Source organism: Trichosurus vulpecula, chromosome 5, assembly GCF_011100635.1.
Source record: "Trichosurus vulpecula isolate mTriVul1 chromosome 5, mTriVul1.pri, whole genome shotgun sequence".
Classification (NCBI taxonomy): Eukaryota; Metazoa; Chordata; class Mammalia; order Diprotodontia; family Phalangeridae; genus Trichosurus; species Trichosurus vulpecula.
In genome coordinates, this window is record NC_050577.1 from 120,400,946 (window position 1) to 120,421,830 (window position 20,885).

At 41.5% G+C, this 20,885-nt stretch overlaps 1 protein-coding gene across 1 annotated transcript in view; it reads right to left on the reverse strand.

Annotated features, from left to right (window-relative positions):
* Positions 1-17,082, reverse strand: part of SND1 (staphylococcal nuclease and tudor domain containing 1) — a 484,576-nt gene extending 467,494 nt beyond the window's left edge. Inside the window, exon 1 of the mRNA XM_036759444.1 lies at positions 16,814-17,082. Coding sequence (XP_036615339.1) covers positions 16,814-16,891 — 78 coding nt within the window. The 5' untranslated portion in view covers positions 16,892-17,082. The remainder of the gene's footprint in view (positions 1-16,813) is intronic.
* Between the last annotated feature and the right edge of the window lie 3,803 nt (positions 17,083-20,885).

Here is a 20,885-nt window from a genome sequence, read left to right on the forward strand (position 1 = left end):
CAAAGGCTACAACCAAGATCATGAAAGTGGTTAGGCTTACTTAAGAGTAAAATAAAACTTAATTACTATACTCAAGTCCTGGTAAAGAAGTCAGTCTCAAAAGTGACTAGGTATTTTGAAAAGCTTTCACAAGAGAATAGCTTAACGAGATGACTTGGGTGTTAAATGAATAGAAAAAGCCTACTGGTCTCTGGGCTACGAAAGGGCTCACCTGCACAGGAGTAATATTTCTAGTAATTATTGCATACAGGATAATAGCTCTCAGTGGGACTCAAGAGCCCAGATACTCCATCTTATACACAAGAGTAATTTAAAAAAAAGAAATTCCATCAAAAGGCCTAGCAGAAAATCCTAAGAGAGAATCCAGTAAATTTCACTCAGTTAATGTTATAATTCATTAGCTTTGGTTGTTTCCAAAATTAAAACTGTCCCTTGATATTTATGGCTACAAGTAAGGGGATTCTTTTCTTCTTTTAGAATTGAAAATATCTTGAGATTTAAAAGATCTGGGAGGAAATACCCTGAGTTCAGATAGCTCATTTTTGATTTGAGTTAAAACCCCCAAAACATCCATAAACATGCTGGCAGATTCCCCTCATCTTCCATAAGGGAGTCTAGATTGCTCATACTTGCTTTCAAGGAAATCACTACAGTACTCTCCCTGAGAAGTAACATAGTGGAAAAAGTACTGAAACCTGGGTTCAAATCTTGCTTAATCACTTACTAGCCATGCTGCCATGGGCAGTTCACTATATGTCTCTAGGTCTCAGCTCTCCTCATATGTATAACTGGATTAATAGTAGCACCCAATTGAAACAACTTTTTACTGCAAGTGTTTCCGATAAAGGCCTCATTTCACAATATATAGAGAAATGAGTCAAATGTTTAAAAATACAAATCATTCACACATGTATAACCCATACCAAATTGTTTGCCTTCTCAATGGTGGGGGGGGGCGGGGATGGAAAGGGAGGAAGAGAGAGAATTTGGACCTCAAAGTTTTAAAAACGAATGTTAAAAATGTTTTTACATGTAACAGGGGAAAAATAAAGTACTAAATAAAAATAAATTTTTAAAAAATACAACTTATTCCCCAGTTGATAAATGGTCAAAGGATATGAACAGGCAGTTTTCAGATGAAGAAATCAAAGCTGTCTAGAGTCGTGTGAAAAAATACTCACTATTGATTAGAGAAATGCAAATTAAAACAACTCTGTGGTACCACCTCACACCTATTAGATTGGCTAATATGACAGAAAAGGGAAATGACCAATGTTGGAGGAGATGTGGAAAAATTGGGACACTAATGGGAACTATGCCCAAAGGGCAATCGAATTGCGCATACCCTTTGATCCATCAGTGCCACCACTAGGTCTTTATCCCAAAGGGGTCATAAAAAGGGGGAAAAAAACCTACATGTACAAAAATACTTATAGCAGCTCTTTTTGTGGTGGCAAAAAACTAGAAATTGAAGAGATGCTCATCATAGGAATGTAATGATACACTACTGTTCCACAAGAAATGATGACCAGGCAGAATTCAGAAAAACCTGGAAAGACTAACATTAACTGATACAGAATGAAGTAAGCAGAAGCAGAAGACTGTACACAGCAGCAGCAACACTGTGTGATGATCAGCTATGACTGACTTAGCTCTTCTCATCAATATATGAACCAAAGCAATTCCAAAAGACTCATGACAGAAAACGGTATTCACATCCAGAGAAAGAACTATGGAGTCTGAATGCAGATTGAAGCATACTATTTTCATTTGTTTTTGTGTGTGTGGCTTTTCCTTTTTGTTCTGTTTCTTCTTTCACAACATGACTAACGTGGAAATATGTTTACATGACTGCACATGCATAACCTCTATCAGACCACTTGCCATCTTGGGGAGAGGGATTGAAAGGAGGGAGGAAGAAAAAATTTGGAACTCAAAATCTTATAAAAAAATGAATGTTGAAAAATATCTTTACATGTAATCAGAAAAAAAATACTATTTACAAAAAAAAAAATAATAGCGCCCAATCTCATGGGGTTGTTACAACAATCAAATGAAATATTACATGTAAAGTGCTTCACAAATCCTTAAAGCATCATATAAATCATGAGCTATTACCATAACACAAACACCACTGGAAAGTGAGGGCCTTGACCACAGAAGATCATCTTGCCACAGCTTTCTGGCTTGAAAGAACAGCCAGCTACCTCCCTGCACCCCACCTTACCACCCTTGGCAATCTCTAGCAGCCAGTCTACCCAAGATTATCATGGGGTAGGGACAATAATTTGTCCCTCACTCTGGTCTCAGGTGAATGTACAGTTTTGTCAAGAGGCCTGCTATCCTTATTCTGGTTCCCTAACTTACTGCTGAAGGCACTCCTTTCAAGGATCAACTCGGGTAGCTCCTCCTCCAGGAAACTTTCCCTAACTCCAGACAGGGGTAAAAATAAACTACTCCTCCCTCTTTATCTACGTATATGTTTTTCACCATCCACTGGACTCTAACCTCTTTGAGAACAAGGTCTATATCTTTGTTTCCCTCAGGGACTCAGGGACTTCTGAGTCCTACTCTAAGTGAAGAGTTGCTATTAAAAAGAAAAAAAAAAGATCCACAACAAAAGCATCGGACTTAGATATTCCCTAGGCAGCACCCAAAAATCAATAAAAAAAGAATTTACATAAATCCTAATGTCAGTAAGGAATGCAAAAATAATACTATAGAGGATATGAACTTAAATTCTAGTTGACTACCACCCCACAAATGTCTATTAATTCTAGCTTACCCATTCTCTTCCACCTGAAGCCTACTCTTCACCTTTTATCATAACCTCTATCTAGTCCCTTAATAAATAGCCCTATTCTGCTGGTTCATCCATATTCTTATTCCCATCCTGGCTTTACATGCCTCTAAACCCAAGCCTTGACCTGATGGTCACTTACCTCACTATTTCACTAGCCATGACCCCTAGAATATTTTGCCTCCATGTTGCATCATTCCCAACCCACAAGTCACTCCCAAATGATTTCTCTCCTCCTAATCTAGAGCTGAAGAATAACTCACAATAAGTCACAAAAATCAAGCTGATTTCACCTCAGCTAGGCCCTTTAGGATGCACATCGATTTCTGTTCTACTTATTCCCCACTGCAACAGTTCCCAATCTTTCCCTCTCTCCAACCACACACCCAACAGCAGTAATTACAGCAGATGACCTAGACTCCTACTACACTAAAGACTCACATCAATGAGCTCCTCCAGCTCCCTTCCTCTATTCCTTGACCCTTCTGGGCACCTTCATCCACTTTCCTTCCCTCTAGTCAAAGAGGAAAAGTCATGCTACCTATGCATTTGATCCCATTCCCTCAATCCCTATGTAAGACCTTAGACCAGCAGCTACCCTCCCATTACTCATGCATCTTCAATCACATTTCTCTTCTGACTTCTATCAGCCAACAAGCTTGCAGTCTCTGCAGTTCTTTAAAAAAAAAGTCTTCCCTTTACCCTCCTAGCTTTTCCAGCTACCAATTCATCTCTCTCTTCCCTTTCATAGCTACATTTCTTGAAAAAATCTCCAAATCTGTGGGTGACACATCTAAGTAGTGAAAAACCAAGCAGACTGAGGATAGACTACAAGACCTCACGAGTCTGTTGCAAATGGCCACAAACAGGACACACGTGTTTTAATTAGAGCAAATGCAAAGTAATATGCTTAAGGATAAATAAAGTTGTTACTGTTTATATACAATGATGGATTCTGAGCTCTTAGTCATAAAGCAGGGAAAGGTCAGGAAAGATCCCAATGATTGTACTGAGGTTCTTAGGTAACAAATGTGCAATTTTTGCTCCAAAAGGCCTATGAAATGTTTGACACCATCAAAAAGGTCACTGAGAAAACAAATTATCCCATCCTCATCTAAAAGTGTGATGTATCCACATATGGATGGAACATTGTGTGAAATGTGGTCAAAATATCTCAAGAAAGATACATATTATTAGAGAAGGTTCGGGTAAGTACAACAAAAGTTAGCAAACGATAGAGAGGCATTCTGCAAGACAACAAAGGAGACAGAATTCCTCAATTTGGATCTACAAAACTGAGAACACAACCAAAATCTATACAATCATGAATGACAGAAGAGGAACTTAGTCATGTTCACCAAGTCATAAAATAATATTTTGGGGGATTATGGAAGAAGAAAAGTAGAAACTTGATGAAGGTAGGTTTAGAATCAAAACACAGTACTAACATATGTCACAATCTTTGGAACTGAGTTTCCACTCCACGGAATATGGAAGTTGGACCAGATAAACTCTAAATTCCCTTGTAGACCTCAAGCTTAGGAACCTGTATAAGTTACATATGCGGCAGCTAGGTGGTTCAGTGCATAGATTGGGCTTCCTGAGTTCAAATCTGGCCTAGATACTTACTAAGTGCATGACCCTAGACAAGTCACTTAACCCTGTCTGCCTCAGTTCCTCATCTGTAAAATGAGCTAGGAAAGGAAATGACAAATCACTCCAGTATCTTTGCCCAGAAAATCCCAAATGGGGTCACTAAGAGTCAGACCCAACTAAAACAACTGAACATAACAACATTAAATATGCATATATGCATGTACTAAATACTTCAAAAGATCCAGGATCTCTAACCACCTAAGCACTCCCTCCAACAGAGCAGATCACAATCCACCCTCTCCACCTCCTATACAATTCTTGCCCTGATCCTCCCATTAGACAGAAGAGCTATCCACTGCGCTAGCGACCTTCCTCAAGGTCTTTTTAGTTTTCACACCAATATACTGCAAGGGCTGTCTAGCTCCTCTTCCTGGCTCTCAATACATGACTGGCCTACCCATGACATAGTGCAAAGTGTACCAAGATTTAGAATGAGAGGTCCTAAGGTTCAAATCTTGTCTCTTTTTCTTACCTACCCAAGTGACCTCTCATTCTCAAACTTAGTTTCTCTAGTCTTCAGTTTGCTCATCTGTAAAATGACATGGCTTCTAAGGACCCTTCCACCTCTAAATCTATTATCTTCTGATGGTAAACTTTGGGAACTCAACTCCATGAAGTGGTATGGGAAGAATTAAATGGATTTTAAAAGATGATTTCAACAAATTTGTCAATGACAGAGTTATTTATAGCTACTAAGCGAAGCTGAGAAATGGTGAACATTTAAGGTTAATCTAAGTCTTATAAAAGAAGACAATCACACGCTTCTAAGACATGTTCCCTGGGCTTCACTGTTAACAACCAAATGTTAGGTGAATATTGGACCTCACTAAATATGGCAATTCCTACATTCCTAGGCATTTGGGAAAAGGAAAAACATATGGACTAGTCATTTAACAAACACTTATTAAGAATTTGTTACCTCCAGGTATATGGGTGTAAAAGAAATAAGTGGGGCTTCAGCTAAATCTTAAAGAACAAGTGGAAAGAGAAAGTAGAGGATTCTAGGTAGGGAGAACAAAGATGCAGAGATAGAGAGGTTTATGTTATATGCAGAGAATAGCGAGGGAAGTGGATGCTTCGCTTCAGGGTATAATGACAAATGGGTAAAAAGGACAACCAGCAAACCAAGCACAAGCATTTCAATGTTAAGCAGGAACAAAAGCGAGCCACTATAAGGTCTTAAGCAGAGGAATGGGATGAAAAGTGTTGTGATGAAAGTTATTTAAAATAAGATGTTCCTTAATTAACCTGGAGATAGAACCAATATGGCAAGTGATTCATTCCACAGGCAAATGCTTGTCCCTCACAGCCTCAGACTTCTACATTCTATGGTGAAAGTAACAACAAAGTCCAACATGACTCAAGATTCCATCTCTCCCCTCCCAGACCCCTTGACCAAGTGCCAAACCAGGAGTCACAGAATCATAGACTGTTATCAGTAGAAGACATTCTACTACATCTAACCCAGGGGCTTGTCAACCTTTTTTGTATCATGGCTCACTTTGATATTCTGGTGAAACCTATGGACCCCTTGTAGGAATAATGTTTTTAAATGCATAAAATAAAATATATAGGGCTACAAAGAAAACTAATTATATTGCAATACTGTTATCAAAATAAATGTTTTTTAAAGTTCATGGGCCCCAGGTGAAAAACACATGCTTGTCAATCCAGTCCCCTAATTTTACAAATAAGGAAACTGGGACCAGTCAAGTACTGAAAACAATGGCGAACAGTCGTACAGCCCTTACAGTAGTGACTTGCCCAAGATCCCTTAACCTCTCTAGGCATCAACTTGCTGATCAACTAATAAGTAACAAAGCCAAAATAAGAACCAAGTCCTCTGAAACTGCTCTATTATATCACTTCCACAAAGTAGCTACAGATTCCCTGAACTTCTCCATCATCCCTCACCTTGTTCAGTCTAGATGTCAAGCCCCAGGCATGTCCTATAACTTCTTAGTACAGGTCTGTGGTAGAACTAATGAGTAAATTCTGAAGCACTGTACCATCACAGACACACTCACTGTATCCCAGGATATCTCAAACAACTACAACTACTCCTACTCTGCTGCTCCCTGGACAGAAGAAAAAGAGCTAAGATTCCTCAAGAAAATATCTAGGAGTTGGCCCAGGCTATAGTTCAAATTCCAATTCTATTCTACTCCACATCATGAATTTAAAATTGGCCTTTTTCAAGAATACCAACCAAGAAAACTGGAAACCACAGGATTAGGAAACCAAAAGAAATATTTCACCACGAGATGGGAAATTAATGAAAAAGAATCTTGCTCCCAGCGTTTTAGGAGTTACAAAGCCCTTTTAAAACACTGGCCCTAAAGCACTATATAGGTATCTCTATCATGCAATCCTGTCAATGATAAATATTAAGAGATTAGCTAACTTAAACTTGGCAAAAATTCCTTAATGTTTACCAAGATTCCTTATGTTCTATCTGTAAACAAAGTGTTGTAAACAAATTACCCCAAGATGGGCCCTTCCCATATCACGAATTTTAAGAAAGTAAGACAGAAAAGTAGAAGATGTTACCAAAATCACTAGGCAACAGAGGAAAATGTACCAAATCAGGTTTATACCACAGACTGGCCACCTCAAACAATGCCATCTGAAAATGGTTTGGAGTTTAATGTTCATTAAGTTGTTCTCATGCAAAGCTGCTTAAGTTGGAATTTTTAATACCATCTGACACCTGTTTTTTTTTCCCTAAAAATGAAAACTAAGTGAGAAAAACATAACTGCAATTTATCATATTAAGTCTCGCTGAGAATAATGAAATCCTACAAATACTCCATCTACACCAAATGTTCACAACCTGCAATTCTACACCATTTTGTGCTGAAAAACAAAAAACATATGTCTGACTCTCAAGAGAGGAAATAGCAAAAGAAATTGGGGGTGCCTTTCTCTCCAAACGATAAACCAAAAGAGCCATACAACACAACCTTTGTTAAAAGAGTTATCAAGGAACAACAGAACTGAAAGACACAAGTCAAAACAATCTATCAAGCAAATGAAGAACATTTACTTTCTCAAAAAATTTTAAAGATTTAAGTATACTATCCTAAAGCAAGAAATGACCACAGAGATACAGCCCGCCCCCCCCCAGTCAGAAATACACCTAGGTCATCTCTGACAAGCGGATATCTATACTATTTTGAAAAAAATCTAATCTTCTTTAAGAATACTTTGGTGGTTCTACCTAAATTGAATTACTCCTTACTGATGCTTTCCTTTCTGTACCTAAAATTATGTCCTGAAATGCTCGTGGACACTTCTCTAACTTTTCTCACCAAATAAATGAGCAGACAGACCACCTGCTCCTTCACTGAAATACTGAGCATTGAGACCAATTTTCACCAACAACCAACTGAAGTTTATAAAGGATAAGGTGTTACAGGCCATAGTTACCCAAAAGCGATGAATTCTATGTCAGAGCTTCCAGAGGTATGCATATTTATTAGCTCTAGCTTCTACAGAGTTCTTCACCTTAAGTCATTCTGAATGTTTATTTTCCTTTGCATCTCCTCCCCTGGGGAAAGAGTAATTAGCATCTGAGTAGGCAGACCTGACTAAAAGTCAGGAAACTCAAATGCTACCCTGGACTTTGGAAGACACACAAATATGACTGAGGGGAAGTAATTTCCCTTCTCAGTTTCTCCATTCGCAACATTTGTTAAATGGTTTTTAAATTGGCAATTAAGTTTATTGGGACACTAGAAATAATGAGTGAGTGTGTGTGTTTGTGTGTGTGTATTCACTCCCACATCCCATCATGTCACATCTAAAATAGGTTATAGTAACCCAAGAAAAGAAACCACTAAACCTAATTTAACTAGTGTCATTTGGTACTACTTACCTTTCCTCAAATTCATTATTTCGTTCACATTTTGTCTCTGCCTACCTAGAATATCCTTCCACAGCCAACCTCTGTCTACTTCTCGCCTACCCTCAAATGCTGACCCCAAATGCCATGGCTTCCTTCAAGTTTTCTCTAATTCTGCCCATGAGGAGTCTCTCCTCTGAACTCTCACTAAACTTTTTACCTCTCTGGCTATATTTTTACATTCTGGTATGTACATTTATCTCTCCTATTAGAATGAGCTCTCTGAAGGAGCTATCTTGTTCATCTTATTTATTCACAATGCTTTCCCTATAGCAGATGTTTAATAAATATTTGTTGAAGGGAGAAAGGAAAGTCTTCTCAAGTCGTACTAATAAAAAATCTTAAAAGGATTATTCATTTAACCAAAAAGTAATCCAGCAAACATCTAAGTGCCTGCTGTACACAATGCCCCATGTTAGGCATGGGGAATATTTGAGGAATGAGCTCTCAAAGAACTTGTACTCTAATAAGGGTAGTGAAACCCAACCACAGGCAACTATGACAAATTAGAACAGAAGTACTTAAGAGAAATACAAAGTGCTACAAAGGTGCACATGAGGGAATAAGGTGAAGAGTTTGTATTCTGTTCTGGAAGCAATAAGGAGACACAGAAAGCTTCTGAAAAGGAAAGTGACATGATTACACTCCAAAAGATTATTTTGGCTGCTGTGTAGAGTGGGTAGATGGGATAGAGAAAAAACAAGCAGAGGTGAAACTAGAAAGCTAGTGTAATAGCCTTGGGAAAAGGGAATTGGGGCCTGAATTATGGAAGTGGCCACATGAGCAGAGAAGATGGGATGGATGTGAGAGATTCTGCGAGAGATAGAATCCAAAAGATTTGACAATTAATTGATAGGATCAGAGTACAGGGAGGAGGAAAAAGTCCAGAATGACTCCAATATTGGGTGAGATGAAGGATACCCTGAATAGAAACAGGTGTTAAGGTGGAAGGGTTGATTTTGAGAGGAACATAATGGGTTCCATTTTACACATGTTGAGTTTGAGTTGTTGATGGGATATTCAACTGGAAATGTTGAAAAAAGTGATTTTGTGATGAGAGACTAGAGTTCAAAAAAGGACTATGTGGATTTGAGATTGTCAGATGTTTTCTCATTTATATTTTTATCTCTCCAGCTCTGCACCTTGAACACAGTAGGTTTTTAATATGTTTGCTATTACCTCCAAGATACAAACTCTCCAACTTCTGAAAAATAGGAAATACTCAAGTAAAGGAACTAAGACTATGGTCAGCACTTTAAACTACTGTGTAGTGAGAAAAAAATCTCCACTAAAGCTACTCACAAGGAAATTTAAATTTTGTTTGGCAAAGCTGACAATACCCGAAAAGTACTAGTGAAGAAAGACACCAATACTTTACTAAGCACAGAAGCACTCCTGCCCTTTTTCTATATGTTATAAGTTTTCCACAAATAGCAGGAACTATTTGTGGAAAAGAGAGAATTTTGTAGCTCCTCTTTACTTTAACTCTCCACACCAAAAGCAAGATCGAAGAAATTGCTATCTATCACAACCTTGTGGTAAGTGAAAAACCAAGGCAGATTCACTCCAGTGTCACAAAAGCAATCTGTGTGCTCCAACCAAAGGAAAACATACAAATAAAAACCAGTTAGTAGGAAATCAAGTGAAAATAGATGGCAGAGCCTACACTTTTATTTACGGGACAAAGGATAATCAAAGCCCACAGACACAGGGAAAATATACACCTGCCTATAGCTTTTGAAGTCTTCAATCACCTGGTCCAACCCTGACAGTTTTCTTCTTCTATCAAGGAAAGGCTAAGATACTCCTCAGAGGAACCCACAAGTTCAGAAACCTTCAGTTTTTCCATCATTTCCAATAACTATTCAATGAGGAGCAACTTCCACATTTCTGTCCACTCACTATCTAATTCCTCCTTGACTAAATCTTAACACTAATTCTGCTTCCCCCACCCTCACTCCAAATAACAGGACAGTGCCTTTGCTTCCTCTATCATTCAATAGTTTGTAAAATCCAGAAATTTTTAATCTCTTGGTTCCCAAGTCTTTCTCGGAGTTCCAAATATAATAGTCTGCGTCTAGGCTATGGACCACATGAGCAAAAGTTCTTGGTCAGAGGCCACTGATAATCTCTACCTCCCAACAACCTTACTACATCTGTGTAGCCAACAGAGTTAAAAGGGATTATTCCCAGAGCCTCCATCCTATTGCAGGAAACTAAATCTACACATCATGGCAGCCTGAGTCCACAAAAACCAGACAGTTCTCAGAATAAGTACAGGTCTATTTAATCAGCTTGTTCCCAAGAGGAAAGCAGCACCTATTTGCCTAATCATTAAGGTACTTTTACCTCACTCTCCTATCACAGGGCTCTACATTTCTGCAAAAGTAACAGACCAATTATTCCCAGTATCTCTGGAAAAAATTACACTCAAGGAAAATATAAGTATGCCTAGCAGAGGGGTAGAAAGGACCTCAATTTACCACTGCATTATTCCATCCCAGGCAAGAGCTCTCTGCTGTGGCATAAATTTGTGTCCTGCTCACTTCTTTTAAAGTTTCCCCAGTTCTCAAACAATCTTCTTATACTACCATAAAAAGGCCACATTTAAAGAAAATACATTCCACCTGAACAATGAATTTTAAATTCCTACTCCTAAACACAAAACCAACTGAAGGCCACATTTTTACCTACATGAAGGCTATATTTCTACTCATGCAAAGGCACTTACAACATTGGTAGGTCACAGACAAGGCAAGTTCCTATCCTTTCCCCAACTCAATTGTTAGCAACTTCACTCCTGAATGGCTTCTAACCCTGGAAGAAAAAAGAATACAGCCCATCCTCCCATAGTCCCACACTCACACCCCATAGTGAATGAGTTGTCAAGTCATGTCCTTTCTACATATCCCCTTCTCTCTTCTGGTACTGCCACAATCCTGATGCAAGAGGTCCTTATCACCACACACCTGGACTATTACAATAGCCTGCTTGCTGGTTGGTCTCCTTATCTCTACTCTATCCCCAATGCAGTCCATTGTCCACTCAGCTATAAAACTGATCTCCCTAAAGTGCAGATATGACCATATCACCCCCTTATTCAATACTCTAGTAGCTTCCTATCACCTCCAGGACCAAATATCAAATGACCTGTTTGAACCTTAAAACCCTTCATACCCTGGCCCCTTCCTACCTTTCCAATTTCCCTATACCCTACTTCCCTCTCTAAGTACTCTGCACTCCAGTGAAAATAACCACCTTACTGTTGCTCAAACATGACACTCCATCTCCTGACTATTTTCACCGTTGTCCCCATGCCTGGAGCTGGCTCTAGCCAGATAACCCTGAGCAATGCGTTTAACCTGTCTGCCTCAACTGTAAAATGAGGATAATGATAATACTTCACATAGTTGCTATGAGGATCAAATGGGATATTCATAAAAGCATTTAGCATAATACCTGGCACAGAGTAGATGCTATATATACTTATGCCCTTCCCCCTCTACCTACTGCTTCCCTTAAGTCCCAGCTAAATTCCCACTTTCTGTAAGAAGTCTTTCACCGTATTCTTTAACCTTAGTGCCTTCTGTCCTGAGACTATCCCTAATTTGTCCTGCATATATTTCATTTATATATAGTTGTTTGTATGTTTTCTCCCCCATTAGACTGTGAGCTTCTTGGGAGGGCAGTTTTTTGCCTTTCTTTCTATCTCCGAGGCTTAGCACCATGCCTGGCACATAGAAGCATCTTAATAAATGCTAGCTGCCTAACTGACTGACAGGTGGAGCAGAAGAGGGAAGAGAAGGCTGTCACAGAGACAAGTATGCTGCCAACTCCAACCATCAAAGCACTTTACTATAGTCTCTATAGTCAATTTCCACATTAAGCACCTAATAACTAAAGAGTGCTAAGGTAAGCACTGGGAAGGATACAAAGATTAACTAAAATAGGTTCTCTGTCTTCACAGAATTCACAATGTAATATAGAAATACAGTACGTGTACAAAATTCTAATATTAAAAATATAGTGAAAAGAAAAAGCTATCAAACTACAGCAGAAAATGAGGTTACTGAGAATCATAGACTGTCCAACCACATCATTTACCAGATGAGGGAACTGAATCCCAGAGAACAAAACATCAAAAGTAAAAAGAACTTAAGGTTCCTTCACTCCAACTTCATCATAAAGAATAGGAAACTGATATCAAGGCAGGTGACAGGATTTGTCCCAAATCCTACAACTAGTCACGGGCAGATCTCTTTAATTTCCTGCCTAGTGTTCCCACTATGCTCAACAATTATTAAGCACCTATTGCACTCGCTGCACCATGGAAGCAGCATGGAATAGTGACAGAGTACTGAATGAACTCTGGACCCCTATAGATGCCTCTAGCTGTGTGGGCCCAGGCAAGTTTCTTAACTTTTCTAAGGCTGTTTTCTCACCTGTAAAATAGGGATGATAATAATAGCACCTACATCACAGGTCAGTTATGAGGATCAAATGAGTTAATATATCAGAAAGAATTTACATACCTTCAAAAGCTATATAAATTTGATGATGATGATTATGCTAGAAATTAAGCAGACTTAGGCAATCTTTCAGGGTAATTCTTTCCAAGGATAGGAAAAAAATTTCTGGTAGATACAAAAAATGGATATTAAGAGATTCTCACTCTATTTTTTGTTAATTAAGTCTCTACCAAATATTAGTATGAGCATGGGAAATGAAAATAAGAGAATAGGGGGAAGTTAAATTTGGGATCTAGTTTCTCTTTTATACCTCCACAAGGTGCAAGATTATTTTTACTGTAAAAAACACTGGAATTTGATTCAGGGAACCAGGGTTCAATTCCTGCCCATGGCTCCCTATTATGACCTTGGACAAGTGGCATCTCCAACCCTCATGTTCCTCATGTCCAAAATGAGAGGGTTGGTTTAAATGGCCTTTGTGGGCCCTTCTGAGGCTAAATTTATGTAGTTATTTCAGTCATGTCCAGCCTTTCTTGACCCCATCTGGGGTTTTCTTGGCAAAGATGCTGGAGTGATTTGCCATTTCCTTCTCTGGCTCATGTTACAGATAAGGAAACTGAGGCAAACTGAGTTAAATGACTCACCCAGAGTCACACAGCCAGCTAGTAAGTATCTGAGGTCACAATTGAATTCAGGTCTTCATGACTTCAGGCCTGGGGCTGTATCACTGCACCGCTTACCATCCTCCTCTAATCAAAATCTTGGCTCTACCACAAAAAACCTGCATAACCTTGAACAAATCATTTCAATATATTTGGGCCTCAGTTTCCTGTGCATAAAATGAAAGGGCAGACCTAGATGTTCTCTGAGTGTCCTTTCAATGATAAATCCTGTGATCCTAAATCAAGAAAATAGGAAGCCTTTCATTTGGGAAGGGGATGGAGGCAGCAGACAATGCAGGCCTGTGATTTCAGTAGTGAATGAAACTCCAGGTAATGGGAACTCCCTCCACTGACACAGAGAGATACGCATTCTGAAATTCATAGTCTTAGAATGGTCTGGTTCACTGAGAGATTAAGTAAGAAACCTCAGAGAAGGGAACTTTAATCCAGGTATTCTTGACTCTGAGGCCAGCCCTTGGTCTACTGTGACATGACTTACACATATAAGCACTTGTTAAATGTTTGTTTAACCAAACTAAATAACTAGAATACAGAAGTAATCAGGATCAATAAATCTGGAAATGTGGACAACTAGGTGAGTAGAGCACTGGCCCTAGAGTCAGGAGGACCTGAGTTCAAACCCAGCCTCAGACATTTGACACATGTACTAGCTGTGTGACCTTGGGCAAGTCACTTAACCCCAACTGCCCTGCCTTTCCCTTTCCAAAAAAAAAATCTGGAAATGATCAAAGGAAGGAGGTCAGGTCCTAGAATACCAGGGTTACAGAGAAGGCATCAGTGTTTTGGGGAGATTAAAAAGACCCTTGTCCAAAATTTTAAAAAATCCTTAAATTGAAAGCCTGAAAATAAAATTCGTAATGATGAAAAACTTGGATTAAGACCCCACTGATCCAAATAAAGTGCAGGGGTGGGGGGAGAAGAAGGGGAGTGCAAAAGCATCAGAGGTTATAGTATATAAGTTCGGGAGAGGTCTAGGGAAAAAGAGGGAAAGCAAGAAATTTTAGGTTTACCAATGATAAAACATGGGAATTCTATAGCCTAAAAAAAAGGCTGGAAGAGTCAAACTGAAAAAGTCCCATCTTGTTCCAAAAAGGATCCACCACTCCTATCCCAATGTTCATCTCCACATTTCAGAATCATCTTTATTCAAGGCTCAGATTCTACCATGTCTTTCACACAGACTTCTCAATTCCTCCAATCCACCTCCCCAACCCCCATCTCACTGAAGACATTTTCTTCTTTTCAATTTTTTCCAAAAGCACTCTGCATGGATCTCTCATTTGTCCCCAGTACTCCCTGCACTGTATTATACTTCTCTCTCTCTCTCTCTCTCTCTCTCTCTCTCTCTCTCTCTCTCTCCGTATGTGTGTGTGTGTGTATGTCATATCTGCTTGCCCCTGCCTCCACCCCAGGAGAAGGGCAGATGTAAGATGCTTATGGGCAAGGTCTATATTATTTTTATTGTTGCATCTTCAGCACCTAGAACAGGGGTGGGGAACCTGCAGCCTGGAGGCCTTTTATTAAGGGGATTTGTTCTGTGAAATTTGGATTCAGTCAAAGGGCCACACTTGAAGACCTAGAGGGCCAGATGCAGCCTTGAGGCCGCAGGTTCCCCACCCCTGAGTCCAAGAAAGTGTTTAATAAGTGTTTATGGAAGATGGAAGTCTGGAGTGGAATGGCTTAAAGGCAGGGACAGTGATCAAGACTTGGATAATAGACTCCTGAAAAAAGCAAACCAAGACTAAGTAAATGTCAAAATGAATTGGAGGAGGAGGAGGGAGAAGGGAGGTCTATCAAGACCTTTTATCTCTCTCAATCAACAAATCCCAGTGTGAGGACTGAGACTCTAACAGATCCCAGATTGCTAAGAAAGAATCTGTGCATGTCACTTCTCCACACGTGTACATATGAGAAGAGGCATCCATTTTGCAGTAGCAGAGGCAACTTCAATGCTTTGTCCTGAAAGAAAGAAGGCTTCCCTTCTGTCTCAAATTCAACCAATTCAATACAACAAACATTTATTATACACCTACTATTTGCAAGGCACTGTACTAAGCACTGGAGATACAAAGACCAAAAATAAAGTCCCTGCCCTCAAGGAGCTTACATTCAAATGGGAAGATACAACACATACACAATTAAGTACTGTACAAGGAAAACTGAGGAAGCAGAGAGCATTAACTACAGGGAGGAATAGGGGTATACTTCACCAAGGAAGTGGCACCAGAAATGAGCCGTGAAGATATGGCTGGTAAACAGAAGAGATGTACAACCAGGCTCAGGAAAGAGCATGGCAGAGGTGGACACTGGAGTTCGGGAAAGACTAAACAGTTCAGTTTAGCAGGAATATAAAGTTCATGATGGACAGCAGTATGAAGGTAGGCTGGAAACAGATTGCAGAAGACCTTAAATGATAACCTAAGGAGGTTCTGTTTTATTCTAAAAGTAATGAGGGGCCACTGAAAACTTTTGAGCAGGAGAGTGACTCAAGTCAGCCATTTGCCTTAGGAAGATTATTTCAGCATTCATGTAGAGGATGGATTGGAGAAAGAAGAGACCACAAGGAGAGGAAGGCTAGTATCAAGTAAGAATTAATGAGAGCCTAGAACAAATACAGTGTGTGAGCATGGGGGTTAGGAAACAGAGGAGGTGTCCACATGTCATTCCTGGTAGACAGAAGAAGAGAGCAATCCTATCCCAATCCTGGGCTGGAGAAAATTGGGGGTTGGGGTAAGGAGGTGTTATAACGCCGTTTCTAGACTCCACTGGACTTTAAAGTAAGTATCCTGGGCCTCAGCTCACAGGAGAGCTGGAAGAGTCCTTGTCCGAGGCTCTGAGTTTGGGAAGAGGTCTCGATTGTGCACTCCAGTTTGGAGGTGGGAAGATCTCTGTCTTGGATTATAGTTAAGGATTCCTGTTTCAGTTTCCAGTTTGGGGGGCCAAAGGGGAGGGTATCCTTGTCCCCAAGAGACAAGGAAGGAGGGAAAACTGTCCCAGAGTTCCATCTAAGCATATGGGGGAGAGGAGGTTCTCTGCAAAGTTAGCTATGGGGGAAGAGGAAGGGGAAAGAGGGATTTCTGTCTGAGGCTCCGGGGTGGGAATGGGGAAGGGGAGGTCCCTCTCCCGCACTAACTGGCCGGAGCAGGGGGTAGGGGGCGAGGGGCAGGGCTCCACGTCCTGGGAGGGCAGGAGGAGTCCCTGTGCCAGCCTCCGGTTTAAGAAGGGCTCAGGGTGGGTCCGGGGCCCGGGCCAGGCTGTCGGAAGGGCTGCGGGGTTGGGTGCCCCGGGCCCCACTTCTCACCATCTTGACGATGCCCCGCTGCAGGGTGGGGAGTGCGGGTCCCCCAGAGGAGCCGCCGCTCTGTGCGGAGGAGGCCATGGATGGAGCAGAAGAGTTTTCCGAGCGATCGGCTGGGGTGTGGAGGAGAGACCGGCGCGGTGATGAGATTGTCGGGCGAGAGGCTGGGACGGACAGACGGATGGAATCGGTCCACAGCACCACCAGCAGCCGGACTAGAAGCAAAGAGGAGACGCTATAGCGGCCGCCGCCACACGTTCTACTCGCCGCGCAAGCGCGCCAGAGACCTGCCACCCACCGCCCAATCAGAACGCCCGGTCCACCGGAACCCAAGCCAATCGACACTCTGTTGGTGGAGCCCCGCCCCCAGGCCTCTTAGCGGGATGAGAGCGCCCAGCGGCATTGACAGAGCTGATTCGCCGTGACGTCACGAACTGAAGGGTGGGACTTCCGGGGGCAGGGGGAGGTGGTAGAGTCCGGAGGGGCCCGGAGGCGTGGTGGGGAAGGGAAGGACACGTCAGCATGTGGCCGGCGGGGCGCAGGGGGCCATGGGAGCAGAGAGGAAGGCGGGGGGCCGGGCCCCTCCCTCCGTACACGCCCCACCAGACCCCCGCCCCGCCCCTACCCACCTCCAGATCCCCTGTGAGAGGGAGAGCGAGAGAGAGATCTTGGGAGTCTGGCGGGCCGGGGGAGGAGTAGAGCGCTCCGAGTCTATAAAATAAACAAATAATAACTAAATTTAAAAACTCAAGTCCTGCGGGAATTTACACGCATGCTGACTTTATGTCGGTAGAAGCAAATCACGTGCAGAAAAATTCACAAATCAAAGGTTCCCTCAGCGCTGTTCAGATAAACTCAAGACAGGAAGGAAGGACACACTCTCTTCTCGGTCCCAGGCTGCACAAGCAGGGTGCAGAAATCCGGAGGAGTGGCGAGCGTGATCCCAGGACTCAAACTGTGCAACGGAAACTCTCACCAAGTAAATGGGGACAATGTGATGCTGATGAGGGTGGACCCGAGGAAAACCTTTGGGAACTCCTTTCGCAGAGATCTCTCTCTGGTTCCTATTCCCTACCCGGGCAAGACCTGCGAACTCTGCCTCCTTTGGCTTCCTGAAAAGCATCCTTGGCTCCCCTACAAGCCCTCGGGCTAACAAGAACGTTAAACTTTTATACAACAGTTAAAAAAAAAAAAAGGATTCATACCTGAACCTGTAAAAGTCAGGTGGAAATTTTCCACAGGGACTCACAGCATATAGTTAGTTCTTGGTTCCTTTGGCTAGTTCTTTGTCCCCTGCCATGCGTCTTTTTTTTTCCCCACCACTATCTTCAGCTCCATCACTCCAATGTCTCTCCATTCTCCCCATCTGGCTGCTTCCCTTCAGGAACTTCAGTATAGGCAACTTTCCCTCCTCCACGTGTAAGCCTGATGTCAAACACGTAGCCTGATTCCTGTCAGCTTCTTCCCTTTGGGACACCTGCTGCCTTTATGAAGCAGCCTTCAACAGAGGCCTCTCCCCAGCTTCACAAGAAGCTCAAGATTTCCGTCCTTTGTGACAGTTCCAATCTGCCTCTACTCAGCTATACCTGTAATAGTCTCTATTATGTGGAAGTAGCTCCCTTGTGCAATATGCTTCAATTGCATGTTGTAGACCCCTCAAACATCTGCAAAATAGAACTTGATGTGTTTTCCCCAAAAGCTAGTCCTGTCCCAAACTTCTTTACAACTATGGAGGGTACCTCTGTCCTTCCTGTCACTCAAACTCACAACCTTGGAGGAGTTATCTCTGACTCACCACTTACCTCACATATCCAATCTATCACCAAAGCTAGTCCTTTACAACGTTGCTCATATATGTTCCCTTCTCTCCACTTCCATTGCCACTGCCCCTAATTCAAGCCTTTATCAGGTATTACCTGGATTACTGCAATGCTCTTCTATTTGGTCTCCCTACCTTAAGTCTCTCTCCACTCCAATGCATTCTCTACAGAGCCACCAATGATTTGCCTAATATACAGATCTGACCGCATCATCTTCCTATTGAATAAACTCTAGTGACTCCCTATTACTTCTGTGATCAAATATAAACTACTATATTTGGCATTTAAAGCTCTTCATAATGTCCCTTTCCAGTCTTCTTAAACACCACTCTTCTCCATGCATTCTGCAGTCTGGCCTATATGCTGTTCCTCTTTAGTCTCCACACCTTTGCACGGGCCAGCCTCCATTCCTGAACGATATTTCCTCCTCACTTCTATCTCTTGGAATCCTAGTTTCCTCTAAGAATCTACTCACATGTCACCTTCCACATGAAGCCTCTTTTATTCTTTTTGTAAATACAACATTCTGTACATACTTATATATGTTTCTGTTGTTCTCCATTAGAATGTAAGCTCTGTGAAGAGTTGTCTTATCATTTACCTTATTCCTTATTACTTCAGTCATCCCTAGACATCTTCAAGCATTCCTCATTAGTATCATATGTCAGCTGTGGACACTGGCCAGCTTTGGGGTGGCTCAGTGCCAATTCTGAACAGTCTTCCCATACTCTATGGGGAAACAAGTTTCCTCAGACCCACTGGCCCAGAGTCTCAGACATGGATGTCTCAGACTGAATGAAGTTGCATCCATCCCCTAATGATAGTATCGACATAGGTGGCAACTGTTCCCTTGGGACTTCCAAAGCCAAAGAATACGGCAGAAAACAAGTGGCCTATGAATCCAGCCCCTCTCCTTAGTCTACACAGTGTTCCGCTCAAACTAAGGCATCCCTAGCATCTCCCCTATTACCCAGTAGTGTATACAAACTCAGCTTGCTCTTCATCCAGATTTTGGCCCACATCCTTTCCATATGTTTTATCTCTACATCTCACTATCCAGCTGGTGAACAGAGCTTTCATGAGGCCTAAATCCTTGATCTTCTTGTTTCCATGTCTTCTGTTCACTAAAAAAACTCAATTAATTCCCTTAGAGGCAACAAGCAGCTTTGGTACATCACCTGCCTAGGCACATAGTCCACTCTCTCAACTCATTGGAATGGGATGACTCACCATCTATCCATCATTTCTGATTTTCCCAGGAAGCTAAATTTTGGTAATAGCACTCTCTGATCTGGCTGAAGGTCCTGATAGTGAACCTGAGCATGTCTCCTTTCTATGCTTTACTGACCTAAGGCTATAACTACAGTATAGGCTAACCTTTTAGTCAGAAGGCATATTGCTTATTTGTCATCTCTCTAGATCATCCCCATGGGCTAAAATATCAAAGCACAAGGTAACGGGCAGCTATGACTCACACTCAAACGTTCTAAACTGTTCCTTGAGTACAAAGCCCCATTAAAAAACAATAGTGTTCTCCTGATAATGCTACAGGGCTGGGGGTTATAGGATTCTAAGATTTGTGAAGAATCAAAAGTGTAAGTGAACTGAAGGACAATGGAGAGGTGCATGTTGAGTGTGAGTGAATTGTAGCATGTTACCAGTAGTGATAATGGAGATGTAACTTGTTTTGGACTGACTAGCACATAGCTAGTAAGTTTCTGAAGTCATATTTGAACTCAGGTCTTCTTGACTTCAGGCTAGGCGCTATTCACTGTGCTACCTAGCTGCCCATTCTGAGAAGGGTACTAGACTAGAAATATATCTATTCCACCCCCCCCCCAAATATTGCTGGTCTAGGGTCACAATTTGCTCAAAAAAAAAGTTACTCACTTCCCTGGTCACTGTCCCTTATAGGGAGGAAGGTGACAGAGCTCTTAGCTTACACCTACAAGTTTGGAACCTTCCCACAAAAAGCTGGTTATACCAAAGACCATCACAAATAATGGACAGCAAGGAAGCCCATTTATTCAAACAGATGTCAAGCAGAAAATATAGAAGTCATACAGATTCAAATATACCAGAAAATACACAAAGTGAATTAGTTCTCCTTCTGGGAGTAAAATATCTCAAATTAAACCTAGAGAAAGAGGCCCTGTTATCACCCAAGGGAAAATTCCTCAGTCTCTAGGGAACTAAGTCTGAAAGTAGGGGTGTGGTAAGAAGCCAGCTTCCCCTACATGTTTATGCTTTCCAAA